Source organism: Semicossyphus pulcher, unplaced genomic scaffold (assembly GCF_022749685.1).
Source record: "Semicossyphus pulcher isolate SPU_LCO1_2020_fin unplaced genomic scaffold, fSemPul1.0.p SCAF_6, whole genome shotgun sequence".
Taxonomy (NCBI): Eukaryota; Metazoa; Chordata; class Actinopteri; order Labriformes; family Labridae; genus Semicossyphus; species Semicossyphus pulcher.
In genome coordinates, this window is record NW_027211737.1 from 15679192 (window position 1) to 15704163 (window position 24972).

At 41.0% G+C, this 24972-nt stretch overlaps 1 protein-coding gene across 3 annotated transcripts in view; it reads right to left on the bottom strand.

Moving 5' to 3' along the window:
• The window catches only part of ccser1 (coiled-coil serine-rich protein 1), a 108980-nt gene that overhangs the window by 15224 nt on the left and 68784 nt on the right, over window positions 1-24972 (bottom strand). The window contains exon 11 of one of the 3 annotated variants that reach the window (XM_069682780.1): window positions 20312-20344. The exons of 1 other annotated variant lie outside the window; for it this stretch is intronic. In XM_069682780.1, the coding sequence (XP_069538881.1) occupies window positions 20342-20344 (3 nt within the window). In that variant the 3' untranslated portion in view covers window positions 20312-20341. Of the gene's footprint in view, window positions 1-20263; window positions 20345-24972 lie in introns of those variants that run through there. One more of the 3 variants, XM_069682779.1, reaches the window with a different exon arrangement.

Consider the following 24972-nt stretch of genomic DNA (forward strand, 5'->3'; position numbering starts at 1 on the left):
TGTGTGACAACCCAGGAGAGCTGAAACAATACAGGAAATGTGAAAGGGGGGGGGTGAGGGAGAAAAAGAGAGATTGAAAAATGAGGGCTGAAGAGGAAAAGTGGAGGAGAAGAGATGGGAAATAAAAAGAAATAAGTGGATTTTCCACGAGATGTCCGGGAGGCCTGATGATAATGTTACAGCTGCCACCTGTGTCATCACACTGAAAACCAGAGACTGCCCGGCTGCACCCACACTCCACTCAAGAAGACAGAGAGAGACAGAGAGAAGGAGATTTCTCCAGGCAATATATTTAACACCACATGCTCTGGTGCATCCACTTGTTGGCCTGAACAGTGGCGACATGGTGACATTGATGAAAATGACTTTTGAGGGAATAACATTTCTCTTTATGAATATTTTACTTTACTTGCAGTTTATAAAATCCCTCATTATCTGAAAAAATATTGTTTTTCTCCTTTAGCTCTACTGTAGTGTGAGTGATGTTTGGCCAAACAACTGGAAGCGCTTCTTTTGTGTAAATTTGCAAGCAGCCCAACCTAAAAGTGAAGTTGCAGCAAATGAGCAGAAAATATATCAAGTTGCAGGAGATGCAGATGGAAGTTTAGCTAACAAGCTAATGTTTGTTTGCCACCTCAGTCAATGGTTTAACATTAAAAGTCATATGTTTCTGCTTGTTTAGACAAAATGCAGTTATCTTTGACTGTCCTGTTTGACCTCCTAAACAAAGCTGTGGTGTCCTCTTGTCTTAAGATGGCCCGGTTTCACTTCTCCGTTACCCATCAGTCAGTGCGCGCTGACGGGGAGCACACCTCTTCTAAAGAAAATAAGATTAGCTGATTTGATTGGCTACGACTGTTGCCAACTCCTTGCACATCTACAATTAATTCTTCCTAATTCAACCCATTTCACATCTGCGCCCACACTGCGCCTCTGCTGCATCAGCACCTCGGGTCATGAAATTACCAAGTACCTGTTTGTCACAGCTAAGTGAGCATGTCCAGCGAGTGCAACAGCATGGGCCTGTACCTTAATTCACAAAACAAACAAGCCCCGTTCGGCCGGTTAGCTCTGGACAAGTGGCTGTATTTGTACAGAGAATGGACACAGCCAACAGTAACAGGGGCAGACTGGGAAGACATGTTGTTATTCTAGTACAAATAATGAAACTCCATTCACCTTGATATTAATGTGGCAGCAGAAACGTATGCCATAAAAAGCCAAAGTATCTGCACAGAGGAAACAATTGAATTTGGTTCAATTTTATCTGATCAAATCTCTCTTTATCAAATAGTTTTAAATCCTACTGAATCTTTTTATGTAGTATGGTTGATGTTAGTAAAGACACATTTTAGTTAGAAATATATCTACTGTTCTTATATTACCCAGTATAAGAGCCAAACAATGGAGAGAGTGGGACTTTGAACACATCGTTTGTCAGCGCTCTGTGACATTCATTAACCCTGTCCTCCTGACTCATCTCTCTTTGCTGCGGGGGAAAACAGCATTGGCTCTGCACTGAGAGGGTTTGTGCTATAACTGCAGAAGCTATAGATGCTAAAGTGAAAAACAACTGTGGAAATTACAGTCATTCTTGTTACTAATCCCAAAACGGAATCCAATAAATGGCATATTTTTCAGCTTTCATGTTGCACTTAAAGTTACCTAAAGGCAAAATCGCTGTTGCATTGCTGCAGGTCACAGATTAAAAAAAATCAATAAGGGCTTTGTTGGCTACGGAGCCTAATGAATCTGAATATTTTACAAAGTTTGAACTGGATCCAAATGGAACCAGTGATTGTAAACCATCCCAGAGGAAATAAATGCTGAATTAATATGCAAGAGACAACATTCTGTATTGTAGTCAATAGATCACTTGACTCGTGAACACTCAGTCTCTACCAGCTTCTGTTGAATGCAAACTTTTGTACATTTCCTCTTTGAAATAATCCTTACTTATATTCAGGAGTTCTTACACCATCCTGTTCTTATGAGAAACTAACTTTTTATTTCCTGATATTATATTTTTGACATCAAAGCTTGGAATTGATTCATCCCACAGCGCTGAGCTCCTGCAGCAAAGATGCCGACAGTTGTTCGGAGCTTGCAATCAGACACTGCCAACTGGAAACTTGTATTGATGAACAACAGTTAAACAGAGTCAGTCGTCGGAGTATATGAAATTCAATGACACATTTAACAAGTTCAACTGATCTGAGATCAGTTTACACACACAGTTGAAGCCCAGAAGTCGTTCCTTTAAAATGACAATTTGCAAAGGCTTATACAGGGTTTCATATTTTGTTTTTTGTTGTGGGTGGACAGAAAAATATTTCCAACAGTGCACCCTCAATATTTAGGCAGTCACATTAGCTGATCAAATAGAAACACCAAAGCATTGACAGGAGTTCCAGCTGTGCAGCTTTCATCAGTAGCTGTTTGTTGTTGGTAGCATCACTGGGAAGGAGGTCTCAATTCACAAAATAAGTCACGATTCTCTTTTTTTCTCTCTCCCTTAAGCGAGAGGAGAAGAAGACAATTAAGACTTTATGAGTGCTGCAAAGACAATGGCGGCTTTATTACCATGAGCATAATACAAACACCCACATGCACACATAGACTTGTGCATGACTCTTTGATCATTTCGCACAGATGCTACAAAGTGGCATACTGTCTTCGACTATCCAGAGCAGCCAAGCACTGGCACACAACCAAAAATTGATTCACTGAAGAATGAAGTAATGCCTCCGTAGAATAACAATAAATTATTAAAGGCAAAGATTCATGGTGGAATTTTGTGTCTATAAACCCAAACTCCATCAAGCTAAGCTGAGCTGTTTCCCCCCACTCCTGGAAAGAATCCACACAGACGGAATTTTTCCAAATGAGACACATTTTCCAAATGAGGTTGGACACGGAAAATGAGTTTGCAAAAGTTATTTTGTTCTAATTATGTTTTAATGAACTATTTTAGTTCTGAATAATTGAATCTTTTCTCATATAGAAGCCACAGAGATCATTAGCCTACATTCTACATTGGTATAGTCATTGTTTCTGCACCACGTCCCATTTTTAGCCTTGTTATCGGTGGAAACATTAAAAGAATGTATTTAAATCTCTGCCTGTGCAGGAGCATTTAGGGTGGCCACGGACCAACCAACCTCTGTGGGAAGATTATCTGCAGGGAGCCACAGAACAGCAGCTGCAAATACTAATCAGAGCAACACAAGAGCTGAATTATTTTTCAATACCTGGAAAACACAAATTGTGCTCTATTCATGCAAAAAACGAGGGTCAGAATTAGACTGGTTGCCTGCAGCGTCGAAATGTGCCAAGGCATCACATGTGGTTCTGAAAAGAGACAAAAACGTGTGATGCTGAAAATAATGAGCAATTATGTTTTGATTATTCACTAAATCATTGTCTAAAATGTAAAATAAATGACAGCTCTTGTTACATTATTGGATGCCTTACAACTAACTCATGGCCATACAATAATGAATCGTTCATAGGGTCACATGTAGACTTGTTTAAAGAGAGAGGAGGTGAGAAAGGGCAGAGAGAAGGAAAAGATCTCTATCATCACGGCCCTTTGGAGTGGATTGGACATCTGTTACTGCTGGTACGAATGGCAAATATGCTGCGTATGAAGGTTTATGTGAGTATCCGCACATGTTTGCTTTGTAACTGTTATCAATGAGTGCAAGTGAAGCCACACAAGTGTCATCTGCCTTAATAGTCTATGACAGAATGTCGCTAACACCCGGCTTTTTTTGCGTAGTGAGAAAGGTTACAATCGGCATTCAGACACGGGTCAAATGACTCTGCAGTAGACCCGGGTAATTATCGCCTCGGCTCCGCTTGGCAATGATGGGAACAGAAAACCGGGGTCGATACGCTAATCTCCGCTCCCTTTCCTTTCCTCTTCATCGGTAACTTCTGCGACTCCTCGTCATCTCAGCTACAAATCCCGCCCGTCTCTGTCCGAGCAGCGCTCGAACATCGTTCCAAATTTGTCGCACTGAGTTTGATAAATAGATGAATGAGTAATAAGAAAAGACAAGAGACCGAAAGGAGTATACTCCACTAGCAATGGGAAAAGAGACAACCGGCACTTATTAGCGGGTCTTCCCGGGTCTATAAACCCTGCGTCAACACGCTAATTTTGATGGGAAAGGGGTATGTGTGTCTCTCTGTACTAATCAAATCAAACAACATGAAACAGCAGCAATGAGGTACCGAATGAGCAGCATAGGTACAACACAAAGAAAGGGCAATAAAGGACATGAAAAAATAGATACGTGCACACAACACTATGGATTTTAGAGAGAGAATGAGAAAGACAGAGATGGAAAGAAAAGATTCATTTTATGATTAATTATCCTCATTGTGTCCCTGAAAAGTGCTGAGGAAAGAGAACTTGGGGAACAGGAAGAATACACAAAGACACTAACTCACACACATACACAATCAAGTAACACAAAGGGTTATGAACGTTTGAGCAGCAGAGTTTCTAAATGGTCGCTAAATGCCCCTGAAGTTGAGAGGACGGGGCCAGAATAAAAGAAAACTCACAGCAAACACTTCAGCTGAGGTCGACCGCCTCTCAGTTTGTGAGGTTATTAAATACACACTAAGTGTAAACACTTTTACTTTGCACAGTCTGAGTCTTGTTATCTTTCATGAAAACAAATTAGATCCACATTTGATTTGGGAAGGCACTACACTGGAGTTTCAAGAGAAAACTTAAGAAATTTGTGAAGGCAAAGATAGCCCCGAGCGTAGAAAGACAATTTCCCACACTCACAACCTTCTTCAAACAGAAACACACAAACAGAGAAAACTCGCATGCACACTGCTCTGACAGATAATGCGAGTGCCCTTATGCCCCATTATTCTTGTCTTTTATACTATTTTTGCATACTTTTGTTTCAAACTGTTGACTTCTGTATTAAGTAGCTGGTCTATAAGCAGCATAATGTGCAGAAAATGTGTCATTATTGCAAAAATAAACACCATGAGGGTGTTAAAAGATTAATTAATTTGATTAATGAATCCATTAGCTGTACATTATCACTCACTAAGAGGTGCTGGAAAGCTGGTTGTGTTCCCTTTGGACAGAGACAAGCTAGCTGTTTCCACCTGTTCCAAGTCTTTGCAAAAAGCTAAGCTAACCTGCTGCTAATGCTACCCTTTAAACTCGCATGCACACCTTTCTGACAGATAATGCGAGTGCTCTTCTGCCCCATTATTCTTATGTTTTATACTATTTTTGTATACTTTTGTTTCTTTATAAAGTAACTGGTCTATAAGCAGCATAATGTACAGAAAATAGGTCCTTCTTGCAGAAATAACATATCAGGATGGTTAAATACCACGTTGGGGTTTATTTCCGCAATAATGACATGTGTGCTGAACATTATCCCTCACTTAGAGGTGCTTGGGTTACCTTTGGACAGAGACGAGCTAGCTGTTTCCACCCGTTTCCAGTCTTTGTGCTAAGCTAAGCTAACCTGCTGCTAGTGGTTCTCTTGGCGCACTTCCAAAATGTCAAATTGTACCTTTATATCATTAAACAAGGATAAAGTTGATTTGACTACAGGCTGAAGTGGAATTAAGTGATTTTTTTTTTCCACTTTAATACCTACTGCACCCACACACACACACAAGAGCACAGAGGCAACATGAGACACATCAGCCACACAAGATCTAACATACAAACTATTGTCACTTGGACACATGAAATCACCACAAAGTAAAAACATCAGTGTGTGTCTGTATGTTTAAGTGGGCAAAGTTGCCTTGCTCGGAGGGGGAAACATAAGAGACCCTGACAATTTCAGACTTCATGTTGTCACTTGAATATTCATTTGTAATATTTGTCAGTGTGTGCGTGCACGCAAGTGTTTTACTATTTCGCCTGTAGGCCATCCGGAGTGTGAAGATTCCAAAAGAATAGCTCATCAATATTCATGTGAGTTTATGCTTTCATTAATGTTGCAGCAAATTGTCTCAGATCAAACTCACAGCTTGAATGTGCGTCCACACGAGTGTTTCTCAGAGACAGAGAGACAGAGTATGTAGGAGAGGGAGAGAGAGAGAGAGAGAGAGAGAGCTATCAGAGGGGGATAAAGAAGGAGAGAACAAAGAGAGGGCTAGAACTGCTACAGATGGCCTTATGTTTCCAGCAGATGAAAAGAAGACTTTGAAAAAAGGAGGGAAAAGATCATACAGATGAGGGGAGAAGGAGGGGGAAAAGGGAGGAGGTCAAGAAAAGAAAGAGAGACTGAAGAAGAGAAGAAAAGAAATAAAAAGAGAGTTAAGTTCTTAAGGTATGTGTCCTACTTTGGTTTGACTAATGAACCCAAAGTGTCCTGAATCTGTCCTGAATCACCAGAGGCCCAGTTAGACCACCCTGCACTGAGTGTGAGTGTGTGTGTGTGTGTGTGTGCTTCTGTGTTTCCTCTGGCATGTGTGTGTCCTGATGTGTGTCTGACTGCTTGATTTAATATGCTCTCTACTGTATATATTGAAGTTGTGTGTGTGTGTGTGATCTCAATGCCCTGCGTGTGTTTAATGAACCACTGTCCCTTCTGGTTATCTGGCTTCATACCAACATGTTTAAGTGAGCAACACACACACACACACACACACACACACACACACATGCAGAACCAGCCTATGTATCATTCGACATCATATTGTTGTATGACCTACAAGGGTAAATTAATGCCTGCGGTGGATGCACATACACACATACAAAACACAAATGCAACAAAAACAGCCAGATCATCTAATGTCCAGGGAAAGAAAACACACACACACACACACAGTACAAATAAGGACTACAGGGTCTTGTTGAATCACAGAAATATTACAAGCACAGCTGGCGGCTTCCGAGTGTAAACCTCACATCAGCGTTTATGTGTCCATGCTCCGGATTCTTTATATAAACAATCCCCAGCGCCCTGACATGTTTCCGCATGTGTGTGTGTGTGCATGCTTCCTAATCGCTATCCTCTCGGCACTGCATGCATGATTAACCATGTTCAAAGAGGACGAATATGAGTTAATGAGAGTCATGTAATTGGCTTTCATGTGCTAGATGGGGAGTATGGATGAACCATAGCGTCTCAAGCATGAGGCTCATGTTTGAAACAAGATACCAAGCAAACCAAAGCTACTGGCCTGGTTAACAAAGTTTACACAGTGAATAAAGTCAACAAAAAAAATAAATTATCTTTTCTTTTTTGGCTCTGCTCCTTTGTTTATAAAGAGAAAAGGGTCAATTCTGTGCATGATTGGAAGAAAATTGTTTTTTAAGTGTGGTGCGCTGTGATGAAGTTTGATTGCAAACTAATCAAAATAAAAAGAAAAAAAATACCAGAACAAAGACTTTGCCCTGTGACATTCACTGTACAAAGACTAATGCTTCCTTGTTGCTTTAATCACATAAGGAGAGAAGAGGTAGGAGGTAAATGTTTCGACAAAAGAAACAAAACTTCTTTAACATAGAATCTGTGGTTAAACAAAATCACTCATTGTTTATTCCATTTTGTACCCACCCTAATGTTACCTGTGGCCACCAACAAGTATTTTATTAAGGTTTTTCAGGTCAAGAAAATATACCAAATTTTCACTGACTTGAATTTAATGTTAAATGACAGAAAACAGAATCTCAACCTTCTATTAAACATGATTTTTAATGATTTAAGCCTGTCCAGATCAAATTTCTGGCCCCAAAGTAACAGAAGAGAGAAAACACTGTTTCCACTACAGGCTGAATGTTAACTATAATTAATAGAGCGAGAAGCACTGATTAAAAATGCTGTCTTTATTCCTTTGCAATAAAAAGGCTGGAGGGAAAGTGGCTTTAGCTGGTTTTAACAATAACAGGCAATTTGTCTTTTCCTGTGTCTGAGTGCTGTGTTTTTTAAGTCGATTAAATATACGTCTTGCATCTCGCGTGTTCCCTCTGCTGGCATCCCACCAGTTCTTCCCAGCCACTTGAGCACACCTGTTTTGATCATCTTTCTCTGCCCTGTTTTATGTACACAAACATATCAGCACACTGTTATGTATTTGCAGCCCCTATATTTCTCTTCGTCCTCCTCCATACTTCTCTTTCTGTGCTAATATAAACTCCCATGGCCTTTTCTCCGATTCTCACAGATCAAGCTCAAGCTAATTGCTTTTTTAATAGCTTGGAACATGGTTTATTGTGTGCTTGAGTGTGTCCCCATGTGGATTTGATTGTATGGGTGTGCACATGTGCAGCTCTACAGTCGTATGATTGTTGTAAGTGGCTGTTCTCTGATTGAGAAAATGTTTTCTCATTTTGTGTTTTCCATCAGTATGCTATTTGATGTTGCTCTAAAGCCTCATTGTGATGTTTGCTAGATTTATTTAGCCGCTTGCCATAAAACAAAGTGGGAAAATATCATTTCTGTTTTCCCCACTTCTAATTTCTTCAGAATTATTGAATGTAACTCTTGGGGATGTGTGTGTGGTTGAGTGGAATGAAGAGGATAATAATATGAATAGTTTTTCCGGATTCTTAGGTCTTTAGGGCGATATAAAATTGGTTTTATATCTGTCTTAAAGAAGCTGCCTACATATTTTTTACAGCAGAAACGGGAGAAAATTCAAACACTGAAAACTCAGCACAGGCATGTCAGACTGAGCCATGAAGTATTCATATGGAAAAAAATAATTATGGAAGAAAAAAGGGAGACAGAAACAGGAAACGTGGGAAGGCAACAAACCCCAATCTTGTCACTCCAAAAAAAAGAAGAAAAAAAATAAAGAAGAAAATAAAAACTGTTTCAAAATACATTTTTAAAAAACAAAAAAAAGGATTGTGGTTTCAAGCAGTATGTAGAGCAGTGTAGAGCTCTGATATGGGCTTCTCTTCAAAGGCAAATGGCCTTTCATCTCAGCCTGCAGAATCTCACGAGCACTCGTACGCGCACACACACAGTGCCTAAAAAAAGTGCTCATCCCCTTCGGACTTTTTCGTGCGTTAATGTTGTTGTAATTAGCCTTTATTTCCTCTCGCACAGATTTAAAGAAGAGATTGTTTCAAGGGGTGAAAACAAATCTATACTAATGAATCTAAATTAAGAACAAATACAGGATAACTCACCGCATGTGTGTTAGCTGTCTTCACTATGACACCTTTTCTATAGCCTCACTGGAGCTAAATTATGTACAACAACTTAACTCTATGTAGCAAGACAATTATCATATTCACATGCTGCAAGTGCAACAAAACAGGAGATTGAAGATGATCTCAGTCAGGCATAAATGTATGTCAACACATCTAAGTAGCGACAAACACTGAAATCACTTATGAGTTTGTACTCTGATGATGTTCAGAACCTGTGAATATGCTTCAGATAATCTGCTTGCTGCACCAGTCCACTTAAACAGGCATACACATACCCTCCATTTCAGTCTTTCCTGTGTGTCTATTAACAGACATCTGCATGCTAACCGCTAACAATCCATTCTAGATCTAAAATTCAACTTGAGATAAATTCCCTTGACGCTGTGTCACAAAAGCCGTTCAACTCTCAGATTTCCCGACTTCCTCGAATGGATCAGAAATGATCGATCCGACCTCTGTTCAACAAATGAGCATTTTAAAAGGAGTTTTCTTCTCCTCTTGAGGATAGACCTGACAAAGCTTGCATTTTTACTTTTTACAAATCTGCATCATGATGTTGAAATTTCGGCAAAGGTGAGACCCTTTCACTACAGTAAATCACTAGAAAAACAATACAGCACGCGGAAAAGGAAGTTGTTTATCGCTAACCGCCGGCTACATGTCCCAGCATGTTCACCGGTGTCCCCAGAGGCTAAATCATCGTCAGACTATAGCCGATGGGATCTGAGATTGACAGTTTGGTAACATATTGATGACCATTGACATAGTAATTTGTCTTTATGGGACACAGTGACACTCAGACACAACATTCAAATATAACATACCGTCAAAATGAACTGCCGATTCAAGTCTCAATTTAATATTTAATGAATAGTTGTTGTTTTTTTCTATAGTACAGCTGAACAGGGACTATATATCATTGAGAAAGCTTTATCCAATTAGATGACGACTGAAAAGCTCAGCATTAAAGAAAGTATTTACTTTAAAAGGTTGCTGGCAGCTTTCAGTTTCCTAGAATGTTTGTATAGTATCCATACAATGAAAGTTTTAGCCAAGCAATGTTGATGAAGAAAGGTTTGAATAGGTCTTAGAAAGAGACATCCTCCAGCAGAAAGCACTCTGTCAGTGGTTAACATGTAAAATATGGAAGTTCCTAAAGCCTTGGTTCTGCTAACTTGCTCACAGGTATTTATTTCTGAGCTATTCAGAAATGTCCTTGTTCACAAAGGTGTAATACAGCTGACAGCAATCAATGAAAATATGTCTTCACTGGCCCTGATACTGATACTATTAAAGATTTAAAGAACCTCTCTGCCACAAAGCATTTCTTTAAAAAAATCTCAGTTTACTTTCAGGTAAAAATGCTGCTTTCAACTGGTAAGAGCTGAAATCTTCACAATACACAAGAGAATTGATTCAAGTGATAATTCCAATTCCTGGTTACTCCTGTTTTGTCAGGTCTGTATGCTGTGGCGCTCTCCATGGTGCTGATCCTGCTACAGAGAACAGCAAGTTTTCTTGGGTGCTCTGCCCTGCAGCCACCAGCAGAAGTTCCAGCAGAAAATGTACCTTCTATAATCACCGAATGAATCTATTTCTATCATTTTTACAATATGCATACCGCTACTGGTGTTTTCTTTTGGTTGAATGTTTCCTTTAACAAACCATTTCCTGCCTCTCGCTCTCCTGCACATGCTTCCGAACTGTATCCTTAGATACTTAAGATTTAAGCAGCTGTTTTGGACAAATCTCTTTGATGCTCTGTTCCTGTACATACATCTCTTCCACCATCTTTTAAAATCTAATGTAAACATAGGCTCTTTCAGTCTGCATGCTGTAAATCATTTGAATGGAATCTGGCCCTGAGACATTGTAAGAGGCATTCAAAAATAACTGTTTTTCTTTGGTTTCTTAGTAGAAGGCAGAAGCTGTTAAAAAGGGAGGAAAAAAGCCTGTACAAGGCCTTTTTTAGTCTATGTGAAAAAACAAGTGCACAGAGAAAGTCAACCTATTAAGTGATTTGACATTCAATTAACACTGGATCATTCAGGACGTGGTGAGGTCATTTAATAGGACTTCCTGTTGCTTATACCATCAACTCTATTGTTGTAGACATTGCAAAAAAAAAGCTCCTTCCAGTGCCTGGCAGAGGAAGTATTTCTGACGGCCTTTGGGTTAAATGCCCTGGAGATTTTTTTTAAGCAGTGTATGCTTTCACTAAAGGGACTCCAGTTTCCTTTCCGTTGGTGCCCATGGCAACTCTGAGACTCTCCGTGTCTGTCCCAATTCTCCAGCTCCTTCTAAATATGTGTCCTAAATTCTCTTCCTTCCTGACACAGTGTGCGCCCTAAATTACCTACACCGCTCACTTTATTTCTAACAAATGCACCCTCATGCTCTTATTTTTGTGTAGGTGTAATCTCTTTGGAGTCTCATGTACTGTATTATTGGGCTTTTTAAAAATAAACAGCTAAAATATTGTCCGATAATGATATACAGCTAGTTGTCCGCCTAAGTTATTTAAAAAAAAAAAAATGCTGATGTTGTTATTCTTCCTACTTTTCCCCCGTTTTGGGTCCCTTTGAGAACACAGCTAATTTCTCTACCAATTTATACAGAGAGGAGAAAAAAGACAGAGGACAGTAGTCTCCAAAAGACAAAAGAACTAAATAGGATTGAGGACATAAATTAGTTTGTGCGTGTGAATGCGTGGGTGTGACTTTGGCTCCCGAAAAACTTTCCCTGACTTCTGTGCTATTTAAATGGAGCCATTTCAAAATAAGGGTCAAAAAAGGCTGAATGATGTCTGGAAGCAACATGATGCATTAGACTGTCTCCGACTTGCTCGCCTCTCTTACGATACATGTCTGATACCCAAAGTAAACTGTGAGAATAATTCATTGCTATATTGAGTTAATTTTCTTCTTCCTCTTCTTCTCACTCTACTGATACCGAGATATTGCTTTGAACTTCATCTCCGTTTCGACTCCTGACCAAGCCCCCTTTGAACTGGAGCCTGAGGAAAAGAATTGTATAGGTGGAGCCTTAAACGTTATTTAGGTTGCACATGTACATCTAGGAGTTTGCTACTCTCTAACTGAGCCTAAAAAGCAAAGAAAATCTTCTGTGATATCCAACTGGGATTTTGAGTTTTATTTATGTTGATTATCATGAATTAAGAGAGAGAATGATGATAACAGCATATGCAAATGCTGCTTAAAAGGGCAGTTATCTAGAAGTCAGGACTTTTTTACTATTAACATCAGTGTTGATATGACCTTTGAATCATTTTTCATCCATTATCTAACAATGAAAACGCATTAAAGCTGTTGAGGCTCATTTAGTAGACAGCTTAATGAACGTGTCTGCAAGACCCACAGCAGCCAATTCAAACCAAAAACGACTGCACTAACCATATTGCATCACTTAGAGTCACATTATTCAAACCAAGGACATGCCCATTTGAAGATATCGCTGCAATTAGAGTGAAATCATTAATACTTCCACATGCCAATACCAAGAACTTTTCTAAATAGATGCTTTGTACTCATAAATCAAAAGCACTGATCCTGTCAGGGTGACTATTACGGTATTCTGAATGAGATTTTATTCAAATTACACCTGTCACATTGACTCAGTCATTATTACCACAGAAGTGTCTCATCCCATCTATTGGAGAGGGTGCAGTTTTAGCTTTATTTCCAAAATACTATTTTGGTATGGTCATGGGCTGAAAATCCTCTCTGCATCACAGGAGCTATCTAATCACTATAAAACGTCATAACACCGAAATCTGGCTGTCAGAGGAAGCCAGAGGAAGAGAAAGCCATTGTCAGAACATCCATCCAACCATCCATCCATTATCTATCCCACTTATCCTGTTCAGGGTCGCGGGGGGGGCTGGAGCCTATCCCAGTTTTCATTGGGCGAGAGGTGGGGTACACCCGGGACTGATCGCCAGCCAATCACAGGGCTGACAGATAGAGATAGAGAACCCGACAACCACATTCACACCTACGGGCAATTTTAGAGTAACCAATGAACCTAACGAGCATGTCTTTGGACTGTGGGAGGAAGCCCGAGTACCCGGAGAGTACCCACGCATGCCCGGGGAGAACATGTAAACTCCACACAGAAAGGCCCACTTCTTCCACACCGGGGTTCAAACTAGGAACCTTCACCACCGTGCAGCTAGTTGAAGGCTAATTAAACAAGCCGGTTACCTTATTTATTGATCCCACAACCTGCCTACACGACATTTTTACATGAACAATATGACAATGTCGAAAGGATAGACCTACTACCTTACCAGAAGCAGTCCTGCATATTTGACTAACTTATCTTACACAGAGTTGCACCAATACTACATAGTTAATCCATCCACCCACCTGAAGCCTCCCTCTCAAACTGACAGAGAGAACAAGTTCAAAGAGGAGCAAGACGAAATACTAACAGACCCTCATGTTGCATTTTAAAAGAGTGATGCAAAGCAGCTTCACATCAGCCCTTTGAGCAACTTGTTTCAGGATCAGATACAAATAGGCTCTAACTTCCTTCCCAGTATAGTAAAAAAAGAAGAATGTGTATGTCTGGCGTACATTTGTGTATAGATACATTAAGAACCCATATGCATGTTCCACAGAAAATGACAAAATTACATTAGCATTGTTCCAAACTAACCATTATACCACAGGATGCACTTTAAATGCACAGACCATGAAAGACTTTTACATATTTACATATATGCATGTGCCTGCACTCAGATAAAGCTCTGCTGTGCACTCACTCTGCTGCACCTGCCATTCACTCTTAAACGATGTTCTTAATCCTGCGTTAAGAATTACATGTCTTACCTCACTTCACTCTTGCACTCTATTTCATAATTATTTCCATTACCCCATTTCATCTCGCCTGCGTGTGCATCGCAGTCTTTCACTCACATGCCACAACTATTCCGTGTCCTTCACTTCTAAGACATTTAAATACATATATTCCACAAATAAGTGAGTGCGTGGGCGATCTAAGTGGTTGAGAGTGTGGGGATGTACGTGGCCAAATGTGATGCATCGCCTGTATGTTTTTGATGACTTCATTTGTGTGTAAAAGCTTGATCGAACCCTGCCCAATAAAATACACAGCCGGTCATTTAAAGGCACAACAGGCTCTTGCTGTCTGACAGACTAAAGGTGTCTGACAGCTAAGACCTCTATCCCTCTGCTCCCCATGACCCGGCTCATAAATGTCAGCCTGTCTATCTCTTTCCCTTTCTCTAGCACTAATGCATCCATCATTCCCCTTTGCCTTACCCTAATTAATACCATTTTCCTACCTGCTTCACTCTCCCTCTCTCTCTCTCTTCCATCCATCCATCACCCTCTCTGGCCTGCCCAGGTCATTACCCACTGTGATGATGGTTTTGTTGCTCTAATTAGCCTAATTATAGTTGTCAGTTATAACCTGGTCCTCTGCGGGGACCTTGTGATCCTACTGTGACTCTATGTGACCTTGGCTATTGAGTGTGCACATGTCTGTGATACCTCGGTGCCCATGGCTGACCTCAACACTGCGCTCCATTTCAGAATTACTGTGTTTCTTTCTCCTTTTTTTTAAAATTTGTTTTGTCTTTTAACTACCACAATTCTCCAAGTACTGCTCATTTCCTTTTGTATTTCCTACCCTCGCTGCCCCCGTGGTCCTAAATTGCTCAAACAAAATCTCCACAGATAATTTTAGTCATCAAATTGTTTTGCTCTTGCTGCTCACAAATCGGTTTTGGACACGTTTGTGAGGGGCTGTGCTCACTTTTTAGAGCACTTGCAAGGTCAAAAACCAGCAATCTCAAGCTAAAACTCACTGCTCAAAAAGGTTAAAAGCAAGACGGGAAAATGTCATGACGTGTTGCCACTTTCTTGACCAGTAAATGTGTCTTGCCTATTTATTTTGGTATTTCAAAGTAGGAAAAACCATAGACTGTATAAAAAGATGGACAACATGACAGCTCCCTAAAAGTGAAGCCAAAACATTTTGAGCGCCCCTTGCTGACTGGCTGCAGTATAGGTCATAAAGCCCGCCTCCTCCATGTTAACAGATGGGACATGAGTCAAACTATAAAATCAAAATACACACCAAATAAATTTTCCTCAAACATGGTTTCTGTCATTATAGTTAGTTCTAATCATGCTGATTTACGTCCAAGTGTTATTTTTCTGACAAGTGTAGTTATAATTAGTTATTTGATGCTGTAAAAAGGATGATTGACAGCTCTGTTGATCAATACGCCTCCTGCAGCCGATCTGTTCCACATTAGCAGAGAAGAGGACGAAAGATGAGAGGAAACGTAACTAAAACAATCACTACAGTCATTGAAGTTTCCATATCTGTGAACGTCTGCTTCAGACCAACACAAGAAGCTGTTCTACGGTTAAACACGCCGGCGTGCGGGATCCTTTTTGTTTTTTCAGTAAGTTAAGTGTGTGTTTGGGTTAGTAGAAGTGGCAATGGCGGCGTCACCCGGCAATCTCTACTGAGCAGACTCTGGCTCCAGATGACGTCACCATCGCAAGATGGCAGCGCCTATCACAAGGGCTGTTTTGGCATCAATTCCGTACAATGAGAGCAGATGGAGGCGCGTCGTCCATCTATATGTACAGTCATTGGGAAAAACACAACACAAGGCGAGCTGTTGGTTAAATAGAGTCTTTAACTTGTCCTGAAAACACCTTGTCTGCTCTGTGACAGAAATGATAAAATAATACTGAATGAGAATAATACTTTGATTAAACTTTCAGTAGACATGATTAGATTAGATTAATGTTTAATGCCACTATAGCAAGACTGTCAGTATTTCATTCTTCAAGTCTTTCAGACTGTATGAAAGCCTTTGCTTTCAGTCAAGCGGTCATGTGAGGGCAGCAGGACCGATATTTGGGTTTCTCCTGCAGCGACACGTGATGAACCTTTGTGGTTATCTTGGTTAAACTGTGCACTACCAACACAGCACTGCTGCAAAAATAACATCTGTTTATTCACACATAGAATAGTAACAAAAGTGTGTTACTGCTGGTCTTATCTCATTTTGTTTATCATTTTAGAAATACATTTCTTATAGCAGTATTGCAGTAACTGGAGTAAAGTGGCCATATTAGCCAGCAGTTTTTCACTAATCCTTTATGCTCCATGCCATAATTATGATTAATGAAAAGCTTTACCTCTTCATACTAGCTCCAGGCAAATTATGTCTGTGAGGGAATTTATGTCTGTGGCAGCTTTTTTATGATGATATATGTGATGTGTATAAGTGATTTGTACACGTAACTGTACTGGTGTGAGAGCGGGGGCCCCGTTTCTACACTGCATCAATCTTTATGAGCAGATTCCCGTCCTCAAGACTGGCATCTTTTCATTGTTTTTTTTCTTCTGCCTCGCTTATCTGTTCTCCTTCATTTTGCCTTTTTATGTTCTCTTCCTCTGCCTCAAACCCCCTGCAGCCGCCCACCAGCTCTCTCTCTCTCTCTGCGTGTGCTCCTCTTTAGACCCCCTCCATCCCTCTCTCACTCGCAGGCATCTTTCTGCTTTCATGAAACAGATGTCCCTTCATTAATAAAGACCTGCTCTACCCCAGTAATGAAGGAACGGGCAAGCGCCCACAAAAGAGAGGGGAAAAGGGAGATAATATTTAACATGTATGTGTGCTTGTGATGCTACAAGGGGGAGCACATTGCACTACATCGCTAACACACTCCCCTTTTTTCCTCCCAAGGCAAAAGCATTGGCTGGCTGGCGAGAAACAAATCACTTCATTAGCTGAATGTTTTAGCTCTATTCTAATTTAAAATGGAGCGTCTGGCTGGTACTGAATGTTACCAAAGCATGTCCAAGCCCCTCTGAGCTAAATGAAGCATAAACAGGGGAATTATGATTCCTATGTTGAACAAAATACCAGAAATGATCCTTACTGCCCAACCAAACAAAAACATCTACAACTGGGATAAATAACCAAATAGAGCATTTACCAGTGAGGCGGAAGCACAGCGTGACTCCCTCATGCTTGGGAAAGTGTACTGTAGCTAAAGGAGGTGCTTGGTTAGTTTCAAGGAGAGTTTAAGTAGCTTCCTGTTGTGCTTTAAGGATAATCTTACTCTTTCCCCCTCCTTGAGATGATCACAGGCTGAGACGTAGCAGCTGTTCTCCCACCGACACACGCTCCTCAAATATGGACACCAATGCACATCATCCCACAGGAAAATGCATGATTATACACATGCACTTAAATGTACACACACCTATCACTATCTGCACATGAAAGTATCTACTTTAGGGTCTATGCTCTGTCGACTAATACAAGCGATTGATCAATGAATCAACCATTTTTTAGTTCCTAAATCACTCTGCAGTGTCTGATGTTTCTTCACAAAGCCAGAGGAAATCAATCAACCTGTGAACTGTGGAGAAGCTGTGGGTGGTGGAGGGAAATCAGGCGAAACGTGGAGCTTAAAGGGCCACTGCACTTTCAGCTTAATATTGTGAACCCTCAGTCTTTATCTCCCTCTGATCCACTCTAATTCTTAAAAAGAAAATCGAAAGCCCGGGCTCAATGAGCGACTTACTGGCCGTGCTGAAGTCTGTCTTTTTGTTTGTCATATTCAGCCAGCAACACACCTTTTATTTGATCACCAGCATTGAAAAACACGCCACAACATTAGCAAAGGGCAGAGAAAAGGTTAACTACCATTGTGCCAAGCGCTCTGGAGACAAACTGAGCGACACGGCCCTCCTCTCACTGCTGAAATGCTTCCATCAGAAGCAGATTCACGCAGCTTCAAACTGATTAGACAAACTATCAGTGTATTTGACCATTTGGCCGCATTGTTCTGCGTCTTGACTGGTCAATTTAAAAACAACACTCTGACAATTTCCTCCGATATAGGATAATGTACAGAGAAGACACTGTTCGCCTGAGCTCATTAGCAAACACATCTTAAGAAATGTCTCCAAATCTACTGCATGAAAAAGGAATACTGAACCAAGGCTAACATTTAGTTACGCATTGGCCTTTTACATGGTACCTCTTTAAAGAGTGTGATCTTCATTACAAACACACTAACACATTATCCACAGCCCAATCAGCACGCAATAGATGTTGTAATGACTGAGTCATACTTAAAGAGACAACAAAGGTAATGCGGAACAATAACAGAGCAGTATACGACTCCTTCAGGAACAAAACATAACTCTTTTGATTATTAATTAACATTTTCAGGTATATCTGACATTTGGGCTGTGACGGTAAACGCATTGCTATCAGCTGTGCGCTGGACAACCAGAGGGGTGTATTACAAAGCGAGATTAGAGGGTAAGCTCTGTCTGTTAAGGTAGTTGAGTTTTCCAGAATGTCAGTGAATGTGTTAGATGACAGGAGTGTTATGCGAGATGCTTAGAGGCCGTGAGCACTTCAGTCACCTGTGGTACCTATGACAGGGATCAGTGCAAGATATCACACCTGTCATTGAAGAGAGAGGTGGGTGTCGAGCATGGTCAGTGTCTGAGCGCGGAGATGAGGCTAATGGCAGGTGGTGATTCAGACAATTATACTGGCAGGTTTGTTGTTTTGGCTTTGGCTACGGCCTGCATGAGCCTGTGTTAGGTGGGAATAATAAAGCAAGGCAAAACTGGATAACACCTCGTAATTTTATTATTGTGGAATGTCACAATATTAACGGTCATTGATATCTATAACAAAAGACGCTGATATCATTGTTGTCAAGCCACAACATTTCAATCACAGATATGGATATAATTAATGCTCCACTTTGTAAAACAAGCTAACATGCTCTGTTTAGGGAGAAAAATGAAAGAAAAACTTTTCGGCGGCAGGCTGGGGCAAACTGCCAGGGGGTGTTAGTGTTTCACCGCGGTTAGAAAAATTCAGTACCGTCACAGCACTGTCTGACATAGAATAAATGCTCCATGATGTATAAAGTCCAATTCAACATCAAACTTAGATTAAGATAAAGTGACAAGTTAGACTTGAGATGGTTAATGATACCCAACTCTGCCAACAAGGAAATGCAATCAAAGTTTTCACCTCAGTCAAGATGGCCAACATGTGGCTTCACTCTGTATGAATTACATGAAGGCAGGTGGTTGCAAATCACTGCTCAGTTAAAGAGATTGATTATTTAATCAAAAAAGAATCATGTAGGACAGGCAACAAATAATAAAAGTGGATTAGGAATAAACAAGAATTGATTAAGCCTGATTATTGTTAATATTTTGAGTACATCAAACTTAACATGACAGGGTTTTGGCTAAATAATTTTCACCTTGCACTGTGAGAGGCAGGTGATTTAGCTGGTGTCCAAGTTAATAAATCCATCTCTAAATCTTTTTCATTGACATAGATCAGTACGACAGAGTCACCCAAGAAATGTGCATCCCGAATTTACTCCCTTTATTCTGTTACAGTATAAAATCACCCAGTTAAATCATTGCTCAAGTAAATTAACAGTAAGAAAAAGTGCCTCAATAGTCTAAAGTGGCTGTCTTGCTGCAATCCATCACTGTCTTACTTCTTTTTCTCCTCTTTCTCTGTATTCTCACACATGCTGTTAGACTATACAGATGGAATTTGATTTCCATCCTTAAGAGGGGAGCGTGAGGGGGGCAGAGGAGAGGAGAGGAGAGGAGAGACTTGGCAGGGATGAGAGAGCTACTTGAGAGCACTGAGACCTACATAGAATTAGATTGCTTTGGAATACACCCATGAGGTCACATTTACCATAACGAAGGTAAATCAAATGTTCAGCTGTCTTGATTGGAGAGAGAAACAGGCTAAGCAATGAATGGTTAGATAAATGATGGATAGATGGCAGATGGCACATACAAACCTGGGCCAGTTGTGAGCTTATCCCTGCCTGGAGGACGAATAGACCATTACATATTCTAGCCTGCCAGAATGGATCAATCAATTACCAAAAGCTTAAAAATAAGGGCAAGATATTCATATAGATTTCACTACATGTCTCTTTGATGGTTTTCTGCATAAAATAATGAATACATATCTCATATGCAATACAAATACGATTGGGAGAAAGCAATTTTCAGACCCAGGTTTGTAGTTTGACCCAACCAAGACACCCATACCTGTTTCATTCCTCCGTCAAACCATGCTGCTTACTGCTCCCGCACAAACGGAGGTAGACATGTATGGATGGCACAACATAAGAGAAGACACAAGAGAGATGGCAGAGTGAGATGGAACATGATCTTGGAGCACACACAGCAATGAATACAATGCACATGGATGAGCATGGATGGGGAGGCACACAAAAGAAGGGCACACAGATGGATTGGAAACAAGAAGGGTCACCAAAGTGAACAACACAGTCCTGGACATAAACAGACAATAGGCACTCACACATAACATGCTTTGCAAGGCATGTTCAAGTGTTCTTGAATACCATGAAGACATTTAATGTGACAGTAAGAGAGCCATTAGAGATCTGTGTCATCGCCTCTATGTGATGTGTGTGTGCTATATATGTGCTAATGGCCTCTGTTATACACGCGTGATAAAGTAGTGTGTTAAGAAGAGGGTGTAAACTGTGCACCTCCATTAGAGCAAGTATGTATTTTTACTTACGAAACACAAACACACAGAGGAACATGCATACATGTCATATATAAAACATTAGGGATGCACGATATTGGATTTTTTGCCGATATATATACGATATGCTGATATTTGTCGATTGCCGATTTCGAAACCTAAATGTTAGGCATATTTTTCCACCTTATTGCAGAGAACATCAAGTCTCCCCTGTAGTAGAATTGATAACATGCCTACTCTTATTGTAGTGGTCAAAAACTGCTATACCGACATCTTGCACCCTGTGCTGCCTGTGTTGTACAAAAGGTCACGTGTCTGATCACTCACGTTTCTGAGTGCACCTGAATGCAGCATCCCTACGCTACTGCGCCTACTGCGGAGACATCAGTGATCGCTGACGGACTCTTTTTATCGTGTGTGTGCGCCCATGAAAATCTAAGTTAGTTTTGCACTGATGTTTATGTTACTCTCCGTTAGCGTCAGCTGTGGCCGCGAGTGTATTTTCGGCGTGTTCGATGTTAAGTCCACTAAAATGACAAGAATGTGAGCTAACTGTTAGCCAGTTAAGAGTGGTGAAAGTTCTTTAACTGTTTAGCATTAAGGCATAATTAAAGCGTCATTTTATCAGCGGAAAATATCAGCAGGAAAAGCTATATTTCAAGCCATAATCTGCAGATACCGATAACATGCTGACAATACCGTGCATCCCTATAAAACATTCACGCAAGATATGCAGCAGTCGTGATTTATAAAAAGAAAGAGGACAGGCTGTAAAACACTGTAGTATCAGTGGAGGAAGTGGTGATCTGAAAAGGGAAGGAAGAGAGTGAAGACCGAGAGAGAAAGAGAGAGAGAGGAACCATGAAAGGAAGCAGCACCCACAGAGGGAGCCAAGGCAGTAGGAGGTCTGGAAAAGGGACAGAGGAGGATGGTGGCAGATGAGAGGAGGATCAAAGAGCAGGACGACAGGATAAGGAGTGGAGATGCCAGTTCAATTTAGGATTCTTGAAAATGGCCTCATAGCCTATATATATAGATGATGAGACATACTCATCGAGTTCTTTTGTCTGTTCAGCGATAATGCGGTTATGGTGTATGTTACTTCCGTAAAAATAACTGTAAAATTAACATAATATACTGTCATTTAAAATAGGTGAAAAGCTTAAAAACATAAAATGACAAGCATGAAGCTACGTCTAGTAGGTTTGTGTCTGTGTCTAAAATACAAGCTTGGTGACACACGCTGTAAATAAATGCATATTTATATTAGCAGCCCAACAGCAAGCCAAACTGCTGCTCCTCCACACAAGAGAAGGATAGAATCTTTTCAGAGTGACGCTCACCTTTAAAGGCTTGTTCAAGTGCTAAAACACAGCTTTTCTGTGGAAGAGATTACATTCTATTACAGAGCAGGATATTCTCATCTGGGACACCCTCTCTTATTTGTCATTCTCTCTGCATGTTTGAACAAAAACTGCTCACTTTTTCTTGAAAAGAATTCAAACTGTGCCTTCTTTCAGCTTGAAAAAACCCATTTACTGATGTTGTGTAGCGGCAATGAAAGGCAAAAAGAACAAAATAACACATAGGACCGGGATTTGAAAGAATACAAGTTCAGTCGCTTCATTGTTGCGCTCGCTTGTTTGATACGTTTAGAGCTGTAAAATATCAAATGAGGATGAGAAACACTGTGAATTAATCAGCCAAGATGAATGCAAGGAAGGTTGCACAGAGGGCAGCACAGTAAAGAGAAAATATGGCACACAATTAACTTATGATCTAGTAATGAATGCAGTGTGGCTGTAGCATCAAATAAAGGGAACCTTGTATATGAGCAAAGCCTGAATTAATATAACAAAAAGAAACCAAAAAAACACTGAGTGAAATTAGTTGGACTGAGACAGGAAATGAAAGGAGGAGAGGGATGCCTCTAGATGCCGGAGTTAAAATGTTAATCAGTCGTTGACCTTTAAAAACACATCTGAAGCCCGCTGCAGTCAAACTCTAGGCCCCTAATTGTGTTAACCCGCATCTAAGATAAATTAATATGTGACCAGAGATGTTATATTTTGCTTGTGAACTGGGAGGAGCAGGAGGGAGAGAGAAAATAAAGGACAGAAGGGAAAGAGAAACAGGTGGCAGATGGGGAGAGAAGAGGGACAGAGGAGATGATAGAGAGGTTGAGAAGGAGAGGAGAGGGAGCCAAGAGGCGGAGAGGAGCTCTCTTCATTCATTACTGATAAGAGCAGTTATAGGTCAGAAACATGACACACACTTCTGCGGGAATGCTTGGGTGTTGTGGCGCAGACTGTGCATACACTTGGCAAGATAACACAAACACACACTGGATTTCCGTCCTCCTAACACCTCTACTGCTTCGTCATTGAGCAGAGCGTTGCTTTCATCCGTCTTTCACAGCCTTTACAGGTGCAGCATCTGACGTCTCTCTCTTCTCCTCTGTCATGTTTCCAGAGAGTTTCATCCTTCGTCTCATCACTTAGGAGTCTCTTTCCTCCGCTCACTACGGTCTATTTCCTTTTTCATTATTCCCTTTGATTTCTACATTTTGTTACCCGTCGTAACTCGGCCCAATCCTTTTAATGATGGTGTCTTTGAGGTTGTACAGAAGCTTCTGAACTTTGTCACTCCTCTACCACTTGATTTAAGATCTTAGGACACTGGACTCATCATTAATCTTTGCTAAGATTTATCGTTTTTATACGGTGTCTGTAATATCAACAGCTGTTCATGTTTATGGGAGCTAATGCACTTTATCGTCTTCCAAAGTCTCCTTTGGAATTTTGTATTCGTCCTTTGTTTCCTTTGTCCTTGACTCGACTGCTTCTCCAAGTTGTCTTCCCTTCCTTTCTCCTCGCCACCTTCCTGTCTCGTTCCCTCACCCCTCCTGTCACTCTTCCTCCTGGCCTTCTCCGATCCTCTCCTCATCTTTCCGTCTTCCTTATGTCCTTCCTCTCAGTCTCCTTCTCCCCTCCTGTCCTTCTGTCCCCCCTCCTCCCGCCTCCTCCGGTGTACCCAGTGTCATTGTTCAGATAATTATTTATTAACGTGTTTATGTCGCCACCGTCCCTGTCTGTTGGTGCCATCTGTGCCCAGTTAGGTGCCCGCCTCCCTGCGCCGTTCTGCCCTGCCCGTGGGGGAGAGAGCCATACATAGGGTTACAGATCAGAGACACCCACACAGACACATATACACACTCTCTTTCTCTGCTCTTCTTTCTTTGACACACAAACCCACACTCACACGCCTTCTGCTGACAGCCCCCTCTCTCCCCTGCGCTGCCCCTGGGGCTAGGTGGGGTTAGCTGGGATGAGAGGCACGCAGCGGTGGCCACCACAGTCCCTTCTGTCCTGTCCTGTTCTGTTTGCTTTGTTCTCTTCTGTCAGAACTACCTACAAGGGAATGGTAGCGGGAGTGGTGCTACCTTGATAAAGTTATTTAGAGGACATAGGAAGTACAGGATCATTTAAAGAATGACTAATTATGGTTTGCTTGGTAATGTTTGAGGGCCATACAAGGCAAGTTGAATGCATCGTCATGTTTTTGCTTAGTTTTTGTGCAATGCAACAAAATTAATTGAGCTCACGACAAAAGCACAGCTGTTAGGAAGGTTCACTGGAAAGCTGTAAATGAGCTTGTTGATGCTTTGAGTATCTGTAACCATGAGAGGAAACGTTGCCTTCACCTAAACAAATCCAGATTTGGGCTGAAAGTGATTCAGTTTTTCCGCGCAAAAGACATTTTTATCGAATGCACAATGATGTACAACATGCTAATGCAACCTGAGCCCAATCCTGAAGGATTTAAGCTCCTGACTGAGTACCATCCTCACTATGTTGTGATACGACAGAGGGAGGAGGAGGAGAAGGAGGGGGGAAGACAAAGACAGAGGAAAGGAAGCACAGAGAGTGATAAAGGAGGAAACAAGGAGAGGGAAAGATAGAGGGAGGCAGAGAAAGCCTGTGGGACTGCGGGGGGATTGTGATCATACATCCTGGATCTCAATAAGTAAACAGAACAAATATTCTCCCTTCTCTTCTCCTCCTTCTATGCTCCTCTCACAAGCCATTCCAAGTCCCCTGCCGTCCATTCCCTCATCATGATCTCTATCTGTTGGCTTCTTCACTTCTTGGCAGTCCATCTCTCTCATCTCCTCCGCTCCCCACGGCAGCTTTCT